The 21,912-nt window shown below is 43.1% G+C and overlaps 1 protein-coding gene across 1 annotated transcript in view; it reads right to left on the bottom strand.

Moving 5' to 3' along the window:
* col5a3b (collagen, type V, alpha 3b) overlaps window positions 1–21,912 on the bottom strand; it is a 62,611-nt gene that overhangs the window by 31,005 nt on the left and 9,694 nt on the right. Inside the window, exons 3-8 of the mRNA XM_053476960.1 lie at window positions 20,500–20,713; window positions 16,855–17,017; window positions 16,621–16,740; window positions 15,046–15,150; window positions 13,787–13,921; window positions 13,607–13,660 (exon numbers count right to left, since the gene is read on the bottom strand). Of these exons, the coding sequence (XP_053332935.1) occupies window positions 13,607–13,660; window positions 13,787–13,921; window positions 15,046–15,150; window positions 16,621–16,740; window positions 16,855–17,017; window positions 20,500–20,713 (791 nt within the window). The remainder of the gene's footprint in view (window positions 1–13,606; window positions 13,661–13,786; window positions 13,922–15,045; window positions 15,151–16,620; window positions 16,741–16,854; window positions 17,018–20,499; window positions 20,714–21,912) is intronic.

Below are 21,912 nucleotides of genomic sequence, written 5' to 3'. Positions count from 1 at the left end.
GGTGAAAAATTATTATCGCAAACATGAACGCATTTAGGAAGATCCGCGGTCCCCGTTAGCTTTAAAAACTAAATTTAGCCACTGCGTCCTCAGCGGCTTAGATACCTAACCCTAGGTAGTGAATGACGACTGCTGTGTTCGCTATTAGACCCAACAACTGTACACAACACTCGCTTAGGCGCCATTTTGCTCCAGCGGCGAAAAACAATGGCCGACAGCTTCTTCTCACTCGGGGCGGGTCTTTGCTAAAACACCAGTGTCAATCAACTAGTATAGGAGCGGCCTCTTGTGGTGTGGCGTCACATCGACAGGCATTTGTGATTGGCCTGATTTCACAAGGGGGATGTTACTGTAATAAACGAAAAGAAAACCACTGGGCGGCTCTTTATCATCGTAGAGTGGTTGTGTACGCACTCTCCTAACACACAGTTCAGTCCAAACAGCTTAAAAAAGTGCATGTAGGCCTGTATGACCCCTTTAAATACATTTAAGTTAAATTTTTTACTGGTTCAGAGAGCAATGACAGTAATGACAGAGAGTAATAACTTTATCCTCCAGTTGCAGTTTAGTGCCTTAATGATGTCACACACCAAGACTACAGCACACACCTTAACGATGTTCATACACCTTAACAACATCACACACCTTAACAACATCACACACCTTAACAACATCACACACCTTAACGATGTTCATACACCTTAACAACATCACACACCTTAACAACATCACACACCTTAACAACATCACACACCTTAACGATGTTCATACACCTTAACAACATCACACACCTTAACAACATCACACCTTAACAACATCACACACCTTAACAACATCACACCTTAACAACATCACACACCTTAACGATGTTCATACACCTTAACAACATCACACACCTTAACAACATCACACACCTTAACAACATCACACACCTTAACAACATCACACACCTTAACAACATCACACACCTTAACATCACACACCTTAACAACATCACACACCTTAACGATGTTCATACACCTTAACAACATCACACACCTTAACGATGATCATACACCTTAACAACATCACACCTTAACAACATCACACACCTGAACAACATCAGTCCTTAACAACATTACACACCTTAACAACATCACACCCTAACAACATCACACCTTAACAACATCACACACCTTAACGATGTTCATACACCCTAACAACATCACACACCTTAACAACATCACACACCTAAACAACATCACACACCTTAACTAAGTTCATACACCTTAACAACATCACACACCTTAACATCACACACCTTAACAACATCACACACCTTAACGATGTTCATACACCTTAACAACATCACACACCTTAACAATGATCATACACCTTAACAACATCACACACCTTAACATCACACACATTAACGATGTTCATACACCTTAACAACATCACACACCCTAACGATGTTCACACACCCTAACAACATCACACACCTTAACACCTTAACAATGTTCACACACCTTAACAACATCACACACCTTAACAATATCACACACCTTAACGATGTTCACGCACCTTAATGATGTTCACGCACCTTAACAACATCACACACCTTAACGATGATCATACACCTTAACAACATTACACACCTTAACAACATCACACACTTTAATAATGTTAAACATCTTAACAACATCACTAATCTTAACAACATCACACACTTTAACGATGTTCATACACCTTAACAACATCACACACCTTAACATCACGCACCTTAACATCACACACGTTAACATCACACACCTTAACGATGTTCATACACCTTAACAACATCACACACCTTAACAGCATCACACACCTAAACAACATCACACACCTAAACAACATCACACACCTTAACGATGTTCATACACCTTAACAACATCACACACCTGTCATGCACACTCGGAACACGACCGGCACTAGGACCCGGAAGTTAAGCGGTCGCAAACCAGGAAGTATAAAAGAGGTAAACAAACCATAGCACCTCGCTCAGTCATTGAGTTTTGCCGATGCCACGTCTGATTCCTGCTTCTAACTGTGAGTACTCACCTTTTTGGTTTCAATTCCTGATCGAGTGTGTATTTATAGGACGCGGGTTAGATTGTGTCTTTCCCTTACTCCCCATCTGTGAGAGTCCTTAGACTAAAAGCGTGATTATCCTGCCTACTCGTGTTTCATCCGCGTTTGGGTTTACCATTCACGCTACAAAGGGCTAACCGCTAAAGCTACGTCTTCTGGTCATCTCAGGTTAGTTCTTGACAGAATGACTGAGCCCTCCGCGGTGAACCCAGTGGATTACGCGCACCTCTGCGATGTGGTTGATCAGCATGCCAAGCTCATCAACACGCTAACCGGGGAGATCGCTAATCTGCGCCAGGACCTCCAAGACGTCGCGAGGTCACGGAGCTCCGGCGGGAGAACGCGGATCTCCGGGCGGCTGTGGATAGCGCGGCTAGCCGGTCTCCTGTCGCGGCGGCCGCGGCGCCGCACCAACCCCCCCCCCCTCCTTCTGATGTATTTCTGGCACTTCCGGATAAATGGGACGGCACGGACGGGAAGTGTAATGTGTTTCTAACAGCGCTTGATCTGGTGTTTGAGTTCAATGCCACCAGGTACTCCACCGATCGGCTACGCATCGCGCTTCTGGTCTCGTTGCTATCCGGGCAGGCAGCTGAGTGGGCCACGGCAGTTCTCCGGGCGGATTCAGACACCGCGCACTCATATAACGAGTTCACCCACCAACTCAGACTCACATTCGAACACCCAGCGGACGAGGTGGAGACCGACACCAAGCTCTACCATCTGCGGCAGGGAGGATCGTCCGTGAGCCGGTACGCTGCTGAGTTCCGGACCCTCGCTGTGCAGACCGACTGGGGAGATGCCGCGCTCCGGACATCCTTCTACGAGGGACTGGCTCCACGTATCAAAGACGAGCTCGCCGGGCGAGAGCTTCCTGCTACCCTGGAGGGGATGATCCAGCTCTCCCTCCGTATCGATCAACGCATCCTCTTTCGCCCGAAGCCAGCCCCTAGGACCCTGCCGCCTGCACCCACCTTCTCCTACACCACGCCACGACCACCTACTGCTCTCACCACCTCCACCTCCTGCCGTGGTTGACACCGGAGCCGGGGAACCCATGCAATTAGGACGCGCCTCCCTGACCGTGGCGGAACGCGAACGATGGTATCGAGAGGGGCTGTGTGCCTACTGTGGGTCGGCGGCGCACCACCGAGCTATTTGTCCAATTCGCCCGGGAAACGCGCAGCCCCGGTGAGTGGAAGGAGAGACTCACCGGGCCCCCTCCACCTCTCCTCCACAATCGACGCCACCATCTCACGTTTCACGGTTCAGGTAAACCTCCAAATTGGCCACAAACTAGTTCGAAGCGCCGCGTTCATCGACTCCGGTGCCGCGGGTAACTTCATTGACTCTAATTATGCCAAAGATTAAGGAAAGAGGACTGAGGCGTTATCCCAGCCGGTAAACATCACTTCGGTCGACGGTCGGCCCTTATCATCCAGCCCTATCACCCATCAGACCCAACCCATTACGCTCGCCATAGACCAACACCAGGAGCAGATCCAATTTCACCTTACCACCATCTCATCACCGCCCATCATCCTCGGCTATCCCTGGCTGTTACAGCATGACCCGATCATTTCGTGGACCCGGAACCGGATTCTCCAGTGGGGGCCGACCTGCACCGAACTCTGCCTACAGGCACGGACTGGGACGTGTTCCAGGGAGTCCGAGGCCCCCGACGTCGACACCAACGCCATCCCTATCGCCTATCGAGACCTGGCTGAAGTTTTTTGTAAGAGACGAGCTACCCATCTCCCGCCTCATCGCCCTTACGACCTGGCGATAGAACTTCAGCCGGGCTCCGTCCCTCCCCGCGGCCATCTCTATTCGCTATCCACCTCGGAGACGCAGGCGATGGAGGAATACGTCACCAACGCCCTCCGTCAGGGAACCATCCGGCCCTCCACCTCGCCTGCCGCCGCGGGGTTCTTCTTCGTCAAGAAGAAAGGGGGCGAACTTCGCCCATGTGTCGACTATCGGGGGCTAAACAACATCACCATTAAGAACAGACATCCACTACCACTCACCAACTCAGCCCTGGACGCCCTCTCTGGTGCCACCGTATTCACCAAGTTGGACCTCCAGAGCGCCTACAACTTGGTGCGCATCAGAGAGGGTGATGAGTGGAAGACGGCATTCATCACACCCACCGGACATTATGAGAGCCTGGTCATACCATTTGGACTCTGCAACGCACCCTCGGCCTTCCAACAATTCATAAATGACGTCCTCCGAGACATGCTGGGCCGATGGGTGTTCGTCTACCTGGACGACATCCTCATCTACTCCCGCCACCTGGAAGAACATATCCAACACGTACGTGCTGTTTTAAAGAGATTGCTCGCTCACCAACTGTACTGCAAGCTGGAAAAATGTGCTTTTCACCAGCACTCCACCACGTTCCTGGGTTTTGTCATCTCGCCCCAGGGTGTGGCCATGGACCCGCAGAAGCTAGAAGCTGTACGTCACTGGCCCCTACCCAGGACACTCAAACAGCTTCAGCGGTTTCTCGGGTTTGCGAACTTCTATCGTCGCTTTATCCGGGGCTACAGTACAGTTGCAGCACCACTGACCACATTGACCAGGCCCTCACCTCACCCATTTCAGCTCAATCCTACCGCCATCTCAGCCTTCAAGGAACTCTGCCATCGCTTCACCACCGCCCCGATTCTTCTTCACCCGGATGCCAATAAACCCTTCGTTGTGGAGGTGGACGCGTCGGATGTGGGCGCCGGCGCGGTTCTCTCCCAGCGAGTTCCAGACCAGAAACTGCACCCTTGCAGTTTCTTCTCCAAAAAATTTGACCCCACTCAGCAGCGATACGGGGTAGGGGACCGCGAGCTGTTGGGCATAAAGTGGGCTTTGGAGGAATGGCGTCACTGGCTCCAGGGCGCCAGTGAGCCATTCATCGTCTGGACCGATCACCAAAACCTGATCACCATCAAGAACCTCAAGCAGCTCAATCCACGACAGGCACGGTGGGCACTATTTTTCGAACAATATAATTTCCATCTGTCTTACCGTCCGGGGTCGAAGAACACCAAAGCCGACGCCCTATCACGCCAGTATGAGGACGACCTCCCCCGGGCGGAACCCGTGCCTGTCATCCACCCATCCCGAATCCTCGCACCCCTCCACTGGGATTTGGAGACCAGGGTCCGCCAGGCACAGGCGGCGGAGACCGAACCGGCAGGTGTGCCGCCTGGACGACTCTACGTACCCCAACAGCTGCGAGCGGAGGTTCTCCAATGGGGGCATTCGTCCACCATCGCCGGACATTCTGGGGCGCGACGAACCTTATCATTTATCCAACGAGCGTTCTGGTGGCCCTTCTTGAGGAGAGACGTCCTCGAGTTCGTTCAGGCGTGCCCGGTGGGCGCCAGGGCAAAAGACACCAACCAACCAACTCCAGGAGAACTCCAACCACTCCCAGTTCCTCGACGGCCCTGGACGCACATCGCCCTGGATTTCATCACGGGCCTGCCGGTTTCAGAGGGTAAGGACACCATTTTAACCATCGTTGATCGGTTCTCCAAGGCCGTGCACCTGGTGGCCCTAGCCGGACTCCCATCAGCTAAAGACACCGCAGAATTGATTTTGGAACACGTAGTCCGACTGCATGGGTTCCCAAAGGACATCGTCTCGGACAGAGGGCCCCAGTTCACAGCCCGGTTCTGGAAGGCCTTCTGCCGTCTGATCAATTCCACCTGTAGTCTGTCGTCCGGTTACCACCCCCAGACTAATGGTCAGACGGAACGGACCAACCAACAACTGGAGCGCTACCTGAGATGTTTTGTGTCCGATCGCCAGCGCTCCTGGGCCCGCTACCTCAAATGGGCCGAACTGTCCCACAACCTACACGTCTCCTCAGCCACCAACCTGAGCCCATTTGAGGTGTGCCATGGCTTCCATCCTCCCATGTTCGACCATCAAGAACCGGAGGTTGACGTACCATCGGCCCAACAGTTGGTCCGTAGGTGTCGGCGGATATGGAATCAAGCGAATCGCGCCATCCAGCGAGCCAACACCAGCTACGTCGCCCAGCATCGCCGCCGACACCCACCGGGACGGTTGTACCACGTAGGTGACAAGGTATGGCTATCAACTAAAAACCTCCATCTGCACACCGAATCAAGAAAACTATCACCAAGGTTCATCGGACCATACCGCATCACGTTACGGATTAACCCTGTCACCTACCGGCTCCAGCTGCCTGCGGCGCTCCGGATCCACCCAGTCTTCCATACATCACAGCTAAAACCCTTCATCACTTCACCTCTGGTTCCACCCACCCCCCCTGCTCCTCCTCCCCGAATCATTGACGGCGGTCCCGCTTACACCGTGCGACGAATCCTCGATTCGCGACCTCGGGGCAGGGGCACCCAGTACCTGGTCGATTGGGAAGGCTACGGCCCCGAGGAGCGATCTTGGGTCCCAGCACGGTTCATCCTCGACCCTGAGCTCATCCGGGACTACCGTCACAGGGTATCCTCCACCTCAGGACCGTCTGGAGCCGGTCCTGGACAGGGGGGTACTGTCATGCACACTCGGAACGCGACCGGCACTAGGACCCGGAAGTTAAGCGGTCACAAACCAGGAAGTATAAAAGAGGTAACAAACCATAGCACCTCGCTCAGTCATTGAGTTTTGCCGATGCCACGTCTGATTCCTGCTTCTAACTGTGAGTACTCACCTTTTTGGTTTCAATTCCTGATCGAGTGTGTATTTATAGGACGCGGGTTAGATTGTGTCTTTCCCTTACTCCCCATCTGTGAGAGTCCTTAGACTAAAAGCGTGATTATCCTGCCTACTCGTGTTTCATCCGCGTTTGGGTTTACCATTCACGCTACAAAGGGCTAACCGCTAAAGCTACGTCTTCTGGTCATCTCAGGTTAGTTCTTAACAACACCTTAACAACATCACACACCTTAACGATGTTCATACACCTTAACAACATCACACACCTTAACGATGATCATACACCTTAACAACATCACACACCTTAACAACATCACACACATTAACGATGTTCATACACCTTAACAACATCACAGACCTTAACGATGTTCATACACCTTAACAACATCACGCACTTTAACAATGTTAAACACCTTAACAACATCACTAATCTTAACAACATCACACACTTTAACAAATATCATACACCTTAACAACATCACACACCTTAACGATGTTCACACACCCTAACAACATCACACACCTTAACAACATGTACGATGTTCACACCTTAACAACATCACACACCTTAACAACATCACGCACCTTAACAACATCACGCACCTTAACAACATTACACACCTTAACAACATCACATACCTTAACAACATTACACACCTTAACAACATCACACACCTTAACAACATTACACACCTTAACAACATTACACACCTTAACATCACGCACCTTAACAACATCATACACCTTAACGATGTTCACACACCTTAACAACATCACACACCTTAACAACATCACACACCTTAACAACATCACACACCTTAACGATGTTCACGCACCTTAACGATGTTGACGCACCTTAACAACATCACACACCTTAACGATGATCATACATCTTAACAACATCACACACCTTAACAACATCACACACATTAATGATGTTCATACACCTTAACAACATCACACACATTAACGATGTTCATACACCTTAACATCACACACCTTAACAACATGTACGATGTTCACACCTTAACAACATCACACACCTTAACAACATCACACACCTTAACGATGTTCATACACCTTAACAACATCACACACCTTAACAACATCACACACCTTAACAACATCACACACCTTAACAACATCACACACCTTAACAACATCACACACCTTAACGATGTTCATACACCTTAACAACATCACACACCTTAACGATGTTCATACACCTTAACAACATCACACACCTTAACATCACACACATTAACGATGTTCATACACCTTAACAACATCACACACCCTAACGATGTTCACACACCCTAACAACATCACACACCTTAACACCTTAACAATGTTCACACACCTTAACAACATCACACACCTTAACAATATCACACACCTTAACAATATCACACACCTTAACGATGTTCACGCACCTTAATGATGTTCACGCACCTTAACAACATCACACACCTTAACGATGATCATACACCTTAACAACATTACACACCTTAACAACATCACGCACTTTAATAATGTTAAACACCCTAACAACATCACTAATCTTAACAACATCACACACTTTAACGATGTTCATACACCTTAACAACATCACACACCTTAACATCACGCACCTTAACATCACACACGTTAACATCACACACCTTAATGATGTTCATACACCTTAACATCACACACCTTAACAATATCACACACCTTAACAATGTTCATACACCTTAACAACATCACACACCTTAACAGCATCACACACCTAAACAACATCACACACCTTAACGACATCACACACCTTAACGACATCACACACCTTAACATCACACACCTTAACGATGTTCATACACCTTAACATCACACACCTTAACGATGATCATACACCTTAACAACATCACACACCTTAACAACATCACACACATTAACGATGTTCATACACCTTAACAACATCACAGACCTTAACGATGTTCATACACCTTAACAACATCACGCACTTTAACAATGTTAAACACCTTAACAACATTACTAATCTTAACAACATCACACACTTTAACAAATATCATACACCTTAACAACATCACACACCTTAACGATGTTCACACACCCTAACAACATCACACACCTTAACAACATGTATGATGTTCACACCTTAACAACATCACACACCTTAACAACATCACGCACCTTAACAACATTACACACCTTAACAACATCACACACCTTAACAACATTACACACCTTAACAACATCACACACCTTAACAACATTACACACCTTAACAACATTACACACCTTAACATCACGCACCTTAACAACATCATACACCTTAACGATGTTCACACACCTTAACAACATCACAGACCTTAACAACATCACACACCTTAACGATGTTCACGCACCTTAACGATGTTGACGCACCTTAACAACATCACACACCTTAACGATGATCATACACCTTAACAACATCACACACCTTAACAACATCACACACATTAATGATGTTCATACACCTTAACAACATCACACACCTTAACGATGTTCATACACCTTAACATCACACACCTTAACAACATGTACGATGTTCACACCTTAACATCACACACCTTAACAACATCACACACCTTAACAACATCACACAGCTTAACAACATCACACACCTTAACAACAACACACACCTAAACAACATCACACACCTTAACAACATCAGTCCTTAACAACATCACACCTTAACAACATCACACCTTAACAACATCACACACCTTAACAACATCACACATCTTAACGATGTTCATACACCCTAACAACATCACACACCTTAACATCACACACCTTAACAATGTTCATACACCTTAACAACATCACACACCTTAACAACATCACACACCTAAACAACATCACACACCTTAACTAAGTTCATACACCTTAACAACATCACACATCTTAACATCACACACCTTAACAACATCACACACCTTAACGAGGTTCATACACCTTAACAACATCACACACCTTAACGATGATCATACACCTTAACAACATCACACACCTTAACATCACACACATTAACGATGTTCATACACCTTAACAACATCACACACCTTAACGATGTTCACACACCCTAACAACATCACACACCTTAACACCTTAACAATGTTCACACACCTTAACAACATCACACACCTTAACGATGTTCACGCACCTTAATGATGTTCACGCACCTTAACAACATCACACACCTTAACGATGATCATACACCTTAACAACATTACACACCTTAACAACATCACACACTTTAATAATGTTAAACACCTTAACAACATCACTAATCATAACTACATCACACACTTTAACGATGTTCATACACCTTAACAACATCACACACCTTAACAACATCACACACCTTAACATCACGCACCTTAAAATAACACACCTTAACATCACACACCTTAACGATGTTCATACACCTTAACATCACACACCTTAACAACATCACACACCTTAACAGCATCACACACCTAAACAACATCACACACCTTAACGATGTTCATACACCTTAACATCACACACCTTAACAACATCACACACCTTAACGATGTTCATACACCTTAACAACATCACACACCTTAACGATGATCATACACCTTAACAACATCACACACCTTAACAACATCACACACATTAACGATGTTTATAAACCTTAACATCACGCACTTTAACAATGTTAAACACCTTAACAACATCACTAATCTTAACAACATCACACACTTTAACGAATATCATACACCTTAACAACATCACACACCTTAACGATGTTCACACACCCTAACAACATCACACACCTTAACAACATGTACGATGTTCACACCTTAACAACATCACACACCTTAACAACATAACACACCTTAACAACATCACGCACCTTAAAGATGTTCACGCACCTTAACATCACACACCTTAACAAGATCACACACCTTAACAAGATCACACACCTTAACAACATCACACACCTTAACATCACACACCTTAACGATGTTCACGCACCTTAACGATGTTCACACACCTTAACAACATCACACACCTTAACAATGATCATACACCTTAACAACATCACACACCTTAACAACATCACACACATTAACGATGTTCATACACCTTAACAACATCACACACCTTAACGATGTTCACACATACTAACATCACACACCTTAACAACATGTATGATGTTCACACCTTAACAACATCACACACCTTAACGATGATCATACACCTTAACAAGATCACACACCTTAACAAGATCATGCACCTTAACGATGTTCACGCACCTTAACATCACACACCTTAACGATGTTCACACACCTTAAAATCACACACCTTAACAACATCACACACCTTAACATCACACACCTTACCACCATCACACACCTTAACATCACATACCTTAACAACATCACACACCCTAACATCACACACACCTTAATGATGTTCACACACCTTAACAACATCACACACCTTAACATCACACACCTTAACAACATCACACACCTTAATGATGTTCACACACCTTAACAAAATCACACACCTTAAAAACATCACACACCTTAATGATGTTCACACACCTTAACAACATCACACCCTAACATCACACACAACAACATTACACAACTTAACAACATAACACACCTTAAAAACATTACACCTTAACAACATCACACACCTTAACGATGTTTACACACCTTAACAACACCACACACCTTAACAACATCACGCACCTTAATATAACGCACCTTAACATCACACACCTTAATGATGTTCACACACCTTAACAACATCACACACCCTAACATCACACACACCTTAATGATGTTCACACACCTTAACAACATCACACACCTCAACAACATCACACACCTTAGCATCACACACAACAACATCACACACCTTAATGATGTTCACACACCTTAACAACATCACACACCCTAACATCACACACACCTTAATGATGTTCACACACCTTAACAACATCACACACCTTAACATCACACACCTTAACAACATCACACACCTTAATGATGTTCACACACCTTAACAACATCACACACCTTAATAACATCACACACCTTAATGATGTTCACACACCTTAACAACATCACACACCTTAACAACATCACACACAACAACATCACACTCCCTAACAAAATAACACACCTTAAAACCTCACACCTTAACTACACCACACACCTTAATGATGTTCACACACCTTAAAAACATCACACACCTTAACGATGATCATACACCTTAACAACATCACACACCTTAACAACATCACACATATTAACGATGTTCATACACCTTAACAACATCACACACCTTAACGATGTTCACACACCCTAACATCACACACCTTAACAACATGTACGATGTTCACTCCTTAACAACATCACACTCCTTAACAACATCACACACCTTAACAACATCACGCACCTTAACAACATCACGCACCTTAACGATGTTCACGCACCTTAACATCACACACCTTAACAAGATCACACACCTTAACAAGATCACACACCTTAACAACATCACGCACCTTAACGATGTTCACACACCCAAACATCACACACCTTAACAACATGTACGATGTTCACACCTTAACAACATCACACACCTTAACAACATCACGCACCTTAACGATGTTCACGCACCTTAACAACATCACACACATTAACGATGTTTACACACCTTAACAACATCACGCACCTTAACAACATCACACACCTTAACAACATCACACACCTTACCACCATCACACACCTTAACATCACACACCTTAACAAAATCACACACCTTAAAAACATCACACACCTTAATGATGTTCACACATCTTAACAACATCACACACCTTACCACCATCACACACCTTAACATCACACACCTTAACAAAATCACACACCTTAAAAACATCACACACCTTAATGATGTTCACACACCCTAACAACATAACACACCTTAAAAACATCACACCTTAACAACACCACACACCTTAATGATGTTCACACACCTTAATAACATCACACACCTTAACGATGTTTACACACCTTAATAACATTACACACCTTAACAACACCACACACCTTAACAACACCACGCACCTTAACAACATTACACACCTTAACGATGTTCAAACACCTTAACAACATTACACACCTTAACGATGTTCAAACACCTTAACAAGTCTTGTAAGTGTCTCAATTTGTGAGAGTGTTGTCAGGTGCTCAAGCTAGCATCCAACCCGAGAGTCTTCACCTGCTCTTTCTCCACTTGACTCCTCTCTGACCTTTCACCTCTCAGATTTCATTTTAAAGTTAGAAGGACAGATGGGTCTCATTGAACAGCAGGGATACAAATAACAGACGGGTCCTGAATAAGTAAAGGAAAAGCAAACAACAAGTAAACACCTCTGGGAGCTCCTTCAGGATTGATGGGAAACCGACCTCATGAGGCTGACCCACACATAGTAAGAAAACTCTCAAATAGTTACCCTAGATCAGGGCTAGACAAGTTCGGTCAGCTTTGATGTAGAAATACGTTTTAAAATATTATTTGGTTATACCATATATATTGGCACCCATGCACTCAACACTTTAAGTTGCCAAAAGTGGCTGGGATACTTGACGATGATGATGATGATGATGATGTCATTAACAGTGGATGATGGGAATGTGTGGTGTGCTTTTTTCTTTTTTTTTTTTTTTTACATTTTACATTTTTTAAAGCCTACACACAAACATACCTCTAAAAACATGCCAGGTTCTCCCTTTTCTCCTTTCTGTGGTTCTGCAGATGTCTGAAGACATTGGAGGATGGAGGGATGGGGAGATGGAAAGATAGAGATATAAAGACAAATTTAATTAGGTAACCATGGACTATCTGATGGACATATAAAATGCAGAGGGATTATAAAATGAAGTACTCGTCCATTCCAAAGGTCATTTTCATTTCTGGTGGCTGGTCCATAGCGATCCTCGTACTCCTCATATTCCTCATATTCCTCATAATCTCTCACCACATACTCCGTCCTGTTATCCACCTCCTCATATTCCACAACCTGAATATAAAAATATCTTAATGTTAGATACATACTAAAACATACAGGAAAGCTTCGAGAGAACTTCATAGGAGCTTTAGAAAAATGTTAGGAGATCTTCAGGAGATACTTAGAAAAACTTTAGAAGAACTTGTGGAGAGATTCATAAAAATATACGGACTAAGTACTAAGATATACAGTAGAGCTCCAGGAGAACTTCAGAAGAGCTTTAAAAAACACAAGAACTTCAGGAGAGATTTAAAAAAAAAAAAATTTCGGGGAACTTCCGAAAATCTTTAGGAAAAAACTTCAGGAGAATGTCAGAAGAGCAACTTTAGGAGAAATTCATAGAAGTTTTAGAAAACATTTAGGAGAACTTTAACAGAGTGTTAGAAAAAACTAGGATAAGTTCAAAAAAGTTTTTGAAAAAATTAAGAAAAATTAAGGACTATGGATTTGAGGAGAAGTTCAGGGGAATTATATGAGAATTCACAGGAGAAAAAAAATTATTTTACAAAAACTTTTCAGAATTTCAAAATTACAGCAAAGTACAGAGGAACTGTAACAGAGTTTAAGGAGAACTTCAGGAAAACTTTTTAAAGAACATCATGACCCCTATAGGGTCGCTTCTCTCGAATGTCAAAAGAACTTTGGTACACTTTTAGAAGAACATTAAAAAAACCTGTGGAAGAAATAACCACCCCACTTATCCACTCCACTTATTTGGTCATTAGAGCTGTGACTCATGGGTAGACTGCGGAGTGGATCAGATTTTAAGATACTAAACCTACCAAAAGTATCCAATCAACTCTGAAATGCTGTTCAACTCATGCTGTTGATGTATAAATAATCTGTGCAAAGTAACAATCCCGCGTCCAATAATCTTCTGCTCCAGACTCCAGTCCAGTAGGTGGCAGTAAAACACAAACTCCAAATAAATTCCAAAGGAGAAGTAATAATCTTGCAAAATTTGTGTATATGTGGAATATGTTTGTATTTATGAATTTATTTTTTGCAAAAGCTCTGATATATTTTATGAAAATCTTTGATTTTAGACTTTTTAAATTTTTTAATTAATTGCTTGATCAGCTTCCTGCTCTATTTATCGCTCGCTCTGTGAAGGGGCCGTGACCACACCCACTCACCTCATACTCGCTGACGTTGGGTTCAGCCGTCACGGTGGAAACCGAAAGGTCACTGTAGAGGTCGTCGTATTCCTCAACAGCCTGCTGCCTGGGAGCTTTCTGCACCTAAACACGTGTCGTCATAGCAACAAGTCTTATAACGCAACAATAACTCTAGACCTGAAGAAACAGATCTGTGCAACTTTATTGACACTAAATGTTATTGCTGAACTTAATTTACAGTATTTACAGTATTGCATTATTATAGAGCTTTCAGGAATAATTCTATTTTAAATCTAACACAACAATATTTTACCTTAAGGGGAAATTAAAAAAATTCTGCCGTAATTTCACTAAAAAACTCATTCATGCTGCTGCTTTAAAAAATAGCTGTCACATGTCGAGATAGTAAATCATAAAAAAGTGTATCTATAGGCAATACACACACACACACACACACACACACAGACATGACTGTTTATAGACGGACAGGTACACACATGCCTGTTCTTCTGGCAAGGAAAATGTGACATCATGTTTAACACTAAAATCAACCAGAGCCAAAACTGAGAGAGAGAGAGAGAGAGAGAGAGAGACAGACCAATATGCAGACTGCAAGAGAGACAACTAGAGACACAGACCCTCCCTAATCAACACCAAAATATTTGCACGTTTCATGAATTTTAAAAAGCATTTGATTCGATAGATACACAGGATCTTTTTTAAAGCGGCGTAGGAGGTAAAGTCTACAATATTATCAACTCCATCTGAAGAATAAACAGAATACTTTACTCAAGGGTGTGGGGTGAGAGAGGGCATGGGATAAGACAAGGTGTGGGGTGAGACAGGACGAGGGTGAGACAGGGCATGGGGTGAGATAGGACGAGGGGTGAGACAGGGCATGGGGTGAGATAGGACGAGGGGTGAGACAGGGCATGGGGTGAGATAGGATGAGGGGTGAGACAGGGCATGGGGTGAGATAGGACGAGGGGTGAGACAGGGCTGCAGTCTGAGTCCAAATCTGTCCAATATTTACATCAATAAAGTCAAATTTCTTCTCTCTGCGGACGACCTGGTGCTGCTGTCTCAGAACGGACACACTTTACAGCAGCACCTGGACCTGCTGAAGAATTTTAAGAAAAGACCCCACTGCTGCCTTCACTGCAAAATATGTGTGAGAGTATGAGAGCTTCAGAGACAGTGAGACACAGCGTGAGACACAATGTGTTTTAGTTCCAATTTTTAAGGACAAGGGAGATGTGCAGCTCTGCAGCACCTACTGAGGCATAAAGCTGACGAGCCACACCATAAAGTTTTGTCTTTAAACCTTCTATAATTGTTTTGGCAACGATGTGATTTTTATAACATTTGTAAAAGAGAGAGAGAGAGAGAGAGAGAGAGACAGAGAGAGAGACTAACTGATAGAGACAAAGAGAGAGACAGACAGGTAGACAAATAGACAGATACTGAGACCCAGAGAGCATGAGAAAGATAACGAAGGCTGATTTTCTAAGCACAATAAAACATCATGAAACCTTTGTCAGAACTATGTTCCTGTATTGTTCCTGTGTGGTGAGACATTGTGGGCTGAGCTACCTCCTCGGGGTCCAGTAACAGGCTATACGAGAGGGCGGAGTCACAGTCAGGGATGTAGTTCTGACAGTAATCTGCTGCTGCATTGGGGTCTGGAACGATTAACAGCTGCTGGATCTCACCCTGTAATACACACCCACACACACACACACACGAGTGTCTCAGTCCATGGAGGTGAGTGTGAACTCGCAGGAGGACTGATGTAATTTAATATCACACTCTTAATACATCGCACACCTCAAACACTTCCTCCTCCAGCAGTCGTCTTCCGAACACCGTGACCCCTTCTGTGCTGATTTTGGGGTCGTCACCTCTGGGGAGGTCTAAGGTCGTGACCTTTTTACAGTCGAGGTAGAGTGTGACTGTCTTCCCCTCCACACTGTATGCCAGCCTGTGCCACCTGTAAGGTCAGAGGTCAAAGGATAGAAGCGTCTGCAAGCTGGAACTAAAACAACACCTTTCCTAGAAAATTGCAAGACAAACTTTTGCTGGTGGGAAATGTTCACCTGTGTCAGGTGTTTAAACACAAGGTAAAGCTCTTTCCATTTCATATCACCTTGCCAGACTTGCTGGAATACCCGGGTACTGGACTACTTCCTGTATGTGGAGTCTCCTTGGGTTCAGGATGTTTGACCAGAAGGACAGTATGAAAACTCTCAGTCAACTGTCTAAGCCTATCTGTATTACCTGAGACAGGTGTATGACACCAAGCTTCACATTGATGGATTGTCCTATTCCATACCACCCTCCCAAACTTGGCAGGTAAGAAGGCAGCTGGCAGTTTCTCACATATTCCCTCTGGCGTAGCTTCCTGAACCCATTGACACTACTACAAAGGACGAAGTTCAGTAACAGTACCAATTCTTGGAATCATTACCTGACTAATTTTGGAGATTTATATGGAACAGGAGGGTCAACCACCTCCCTTTCAATGACCTTGTGGTCAAACACCTGGCTCAGGTGAAGGTTTGGTTTAATCAGTGTCTAGCCAGTAAAGATTTGTCTTTGTCTCTCCGCTTGCTTTCATTCAATAAAAGCATCACTTTGAAGCCTGCTATGAGAAGCTTCTCTTTGACTTGATGTGGTCGAACATCTTGCACAGGTTCCAGTGTTATTCCAGTCCCAAGCTTCTTGGACCAAACCTGACTACCATGCAGGAAGTCCTGTATATCATTTCAACAGGTACAGTATAACATCTGAACATGGCTACAGTTTGCCTCCAGCTTCTGCCTTTAACTTACATTTCCCATACAGTACATTACCTGCCTTGTGTGTCTTTGTGATGTTTGCACAGTAATGTGACTTACAGTAAAGAATGTGAATGCAGGAGTTAGGCACTGTACATTGCTCTTTGTATGTAACAAGTGAAGACATGATTTCAAAATAGCCCCTGGTCCCCCTAAAGCTGTGCATCAGCAACAGAAAGACGCTGCATTTTCTTGAAACTTGAAGATCCGTTAACATGGTATGCCTCTTGTTTAAGATTGTTTTCATATAAGTTATGAGTGCTTTCTACTATCACTGAGTACAGTTGGCACTCCACCACCATTTAGCATTAAACATCAATGATATTGTTGATCTAGACCCCAGTACAATTGTGTAGCTGCTGTACAATCTCTGCTACAGAAGGTGGCGGTAAGCGGGTTGAGATCCATCAATAAACACAAAGAAGAAGAACAGTACATTTGTGTCTAATATTATTTTAATTAAGCATCTCATTTTTTTCATTAGACCACAGACATTCTTTAGTGGCCATGTTTGAATTGGACAAGAGTCAGACTGTATATATTAGTCCAATTCTTTGTTTTGGGAAATGCATCGAGGACTCATTAACCTTTCAAATAGACACAAACACAGGTGGTGATCCATGACTACGAAGACTACACAGTGTTCACACTAAAAATAAAATAAAATAATAAAACTTATAGGCTTTTGGACTGGGGACACAGTCCCCTAAATAAAAAAAAAAAAAACACTTACAGTACACACTTCATCTGCTCAAGGTCATTTTTCCTGTTCATTCCCACCCCATCTATTCTCATACTCATACTTCTCTATGTACTCATATTCATATCATTTAAAAACCAACTAACCTTTAACATTCATAGTGTGAGACCAAATGTACTCCACATGGTCCACTAGACCTTATGAATATGGAGTGCATCCTATGAATTGAGACCTTATGAATTGAGTACATTATACTCAAGGTCCAGTTAAATTCAAAGACAATCCCTTTCCTTCTTTGGAATGCCATCATTGGGAGTGACACCAAACCATTATGGCCAATATCAGTGGATGCGAACCATGCCGAGTACTCATGGGTAACTGAGTGGACATGAATTTTTCAAATGGACCCAAACAAAGGTTGTTGATCCAAGCCCAGGCACAGTACACAGTGTTCACACTAAGTAAACAAACCAGACTTTGGGAACAAATGTACTACAATTATTAGAAAAGGCACAGGTCCCTCATGTAAAAGCACACCATCAGTGCATACTTCCCTGTCTGCTCAAGATCATTTTACCTCTTCCAACCCCATCTAGTTGTCACTGTGAAATACGTTGCATTGGACTTGAGGTTGCAACTTGTAATTCACAACCTCCAAACCAGGAAAATGTCTCCTTGACTTGCATACACATCAACTTTGAGTAGCCTGGTTTCTTTTACATTCATCTATCTAGGAATCTCTGTAGTCTAACTAGGGACCATGGAGGCCAATGGTGACCACTGTATTTACACCAATTGTATTGTACACACTACAGGAAATTTGGGAATGCCAATCAGCCTAATCTGCAAGACTGTGGGAGGAAACCAGAGAAAAAAAGAAACAAAAGAAAACCCACCAAGCACGTGGAGAACATGCATACAGACAAGAGGCTAGAATCAAACCTGGACCTCGGAGGTGCAAGGCGACAGTGCTAAACCATTGTGCCACCCTAGTTTCTTTTACATCACTACAAGTAGAATCAAATCATCATGACTAGTTAGATTAGTCTACATACTGTACAGATACAGATACAGATATATTCCCTTGTTTATACTGTTTATATTACATACTGCAATAGTGCTGAGTACTCTAACTGTTCTCTATGGTACATGTTATGTAGGGTATTCTTAAACATCCTGGACACTAGCTTTTTTATTTTCTCCAGTCTGTATATAGTGAGCTTTTGATAATGTTCATTTTTAAAGTAGAATATATTGTACAAGTAAAACAAAACTGAACAAGCAGCTTGAATTTCAAACATCATTGATTTTTATTTCTGTAACTCCTTGTATAATCACTATTTTCCCAGGGTCCTATGGTGCCCAGTTTTATAGAGCACATAAAGGGAGCATGAAAATGTTCTTATGTTCCTAGAACTCTATGTTCCCCAGATCCAGGGTCCTATTGTCCCAAAGTACTGCATATACATATGGTTTCTTTTTTGACTGTTTAATTAAATGCTTTCTAGAGACCAGGTCAGACTGCAGGATGTCTTCAGGACCATGTAAATTACAAACCTAGTGGGGATGACATCAGGACCCGTTAATATTGTTAGGATTGTGTAAACCTGCTTTGTGCAAATGATAGTTTTTGAAAGCGCTATACAATTAAAATTAAATAAAATTGAATTAAATGCTAACACCAGAGGCAAGTTCAGGACTATTTTTAAGCCGTACAATACTGTAAATTAATTTTCAGAGCATCTCCACAGAGTAAGTACTAACACCTTATTTTTGTTGGAGATGACCTAAAGACCTCTCAAGGATCATTGATGTTCAAAGACCTTCTGTAGACCCCCTGAGGTCTAGTCTGCGTGGCCACTGCGTTTATTTCTGCTGAACATTTTCCAACACCAACTTTTTTCACATCTTAGTTTTTTCAGGGGGTTGACTCACTTGCCGTCAGCTAGGTTGACCTTTTTGAAGACGGGGTAGAGGTCAGGGCTGGGTTGTCCCTCGTGATCTTCATACAGGAAGACGGGCGAACGGCCGAGCTCGAGCCCCAGCTGCTGCACCCCCTCACTGTCATACAAACTTAGGAGGAAACACTGAGCACCTCGATGAGCTCGCACCGTCGCCATCACAGAGAAATCGATGGGAAACTCAGAGTCTGTAAACACACACGTGAAATACTCATGTTAACTGATACAATCATGGATCCCTGCGTATACAATAACTCTATTTAGAGTATGGACATGCTGTACTGAGTGCTGCCCTCCTCCAACTCATCATTCAGGGGGGTCGAGCTCCCTCAGCAAGGTTACATTATTCTATTCTCTTTTATCGCGGTGAAGACATACTTATACATTCTGTCTTCTTCTACACTACTCTCTGTTTAATTCTATTTTACTTCCATTAAATTTGTTGGAAAAAATAGAAAAAGTGAAAAAGTGATTTCTGAAGCAAATGGAAAAATGAGACGGGAATCGAACCCAGACCAGTACACCACTGTGCCGCCTCTGTTTCATTCAGTTTAGTTCAAAATTGTGATGAAGCTTCTTGCATTCTATATTTTCGTGCTCTGCATTTATTTTTTTGTATAGTTTATATTGTTTTCAGTATTTTGTATTCTCTGCTCAGTATTTTGTTTTTAGCGCTCAGTATTTTGTTTTGAGTGCTATTTTCTTTACTTTGCTCTGTATTTTGTATTATATGCTCTGTATTTTGTTTTTAGTGCTTTGTATTTTGTTTTGCATGCTCTGTATTTTGTTTACTCTGATCTGTATTTTGTTTACTTTGCTCTGTATCTCGTTTACTTTCTTCAGTATTTTGTATTCTGTGCTCAGAATTTTGTTTTTAGTGCTATTTTGTTTACTTTGATCTGTATTTTGTTTACTTTGCTATGTATTTTGTATTATATGCTCTGTATTTTGTTTTTTTAGGCCTCTGTATTTTGTTTTTTTATTGCTTTGTATTTTGTTTACTTTGATCTGTATTTAGTGTTTAGTGCTCTGTATTCTGTGCTTAGTATTTTGTTTTTTGTGCTCTATATTTTGTTTATACTGCTCTGTATTTTGTTTTCTGTACTCTGTATTTTTACTGCTTTGTATTTTGTTTACTTTGCCCTGTATTTTGTTCTTCTGAATTAAAAAACAAATTCCAGCTGTGTTTATCATTGATGTAACCCCATTATAGTTTTATAATCTATGTTCTTGTGTTGCATTCTTTATTTTTCTTCTTTCCAAAATAGCAATTTACTGTTGTATTGTATTTATTTATTTTGGATATTTTGTTTATTTGTTGTATGTTATTCTATTGTGTTGTATTGAATGGTATTTTTCAGTGCTCTATTATAATGTTAAATCCATT

The sequence above is a fragment of the Clarias gariepinus genome, chromosome 18 (assembly GCF_024256425.1).
Source record: "Clarias gariepinus isolate MV-2021 ecotype Netherlands chromosome 18, CGAR_prim_01v2, whole genome shotgun sequence".
In the NCBI taxonomy this organism is placed as follows: Eukaryota; Metazoa; Chordata; class Actinopteri; order Siluriformes; family Clariidae; genus Clarias; species Clarias gariepinus.
Note: the sequence above shows the minus strand (reverse complement) of the source record. Positions and strands in the feature narration are given on the sequence as shown.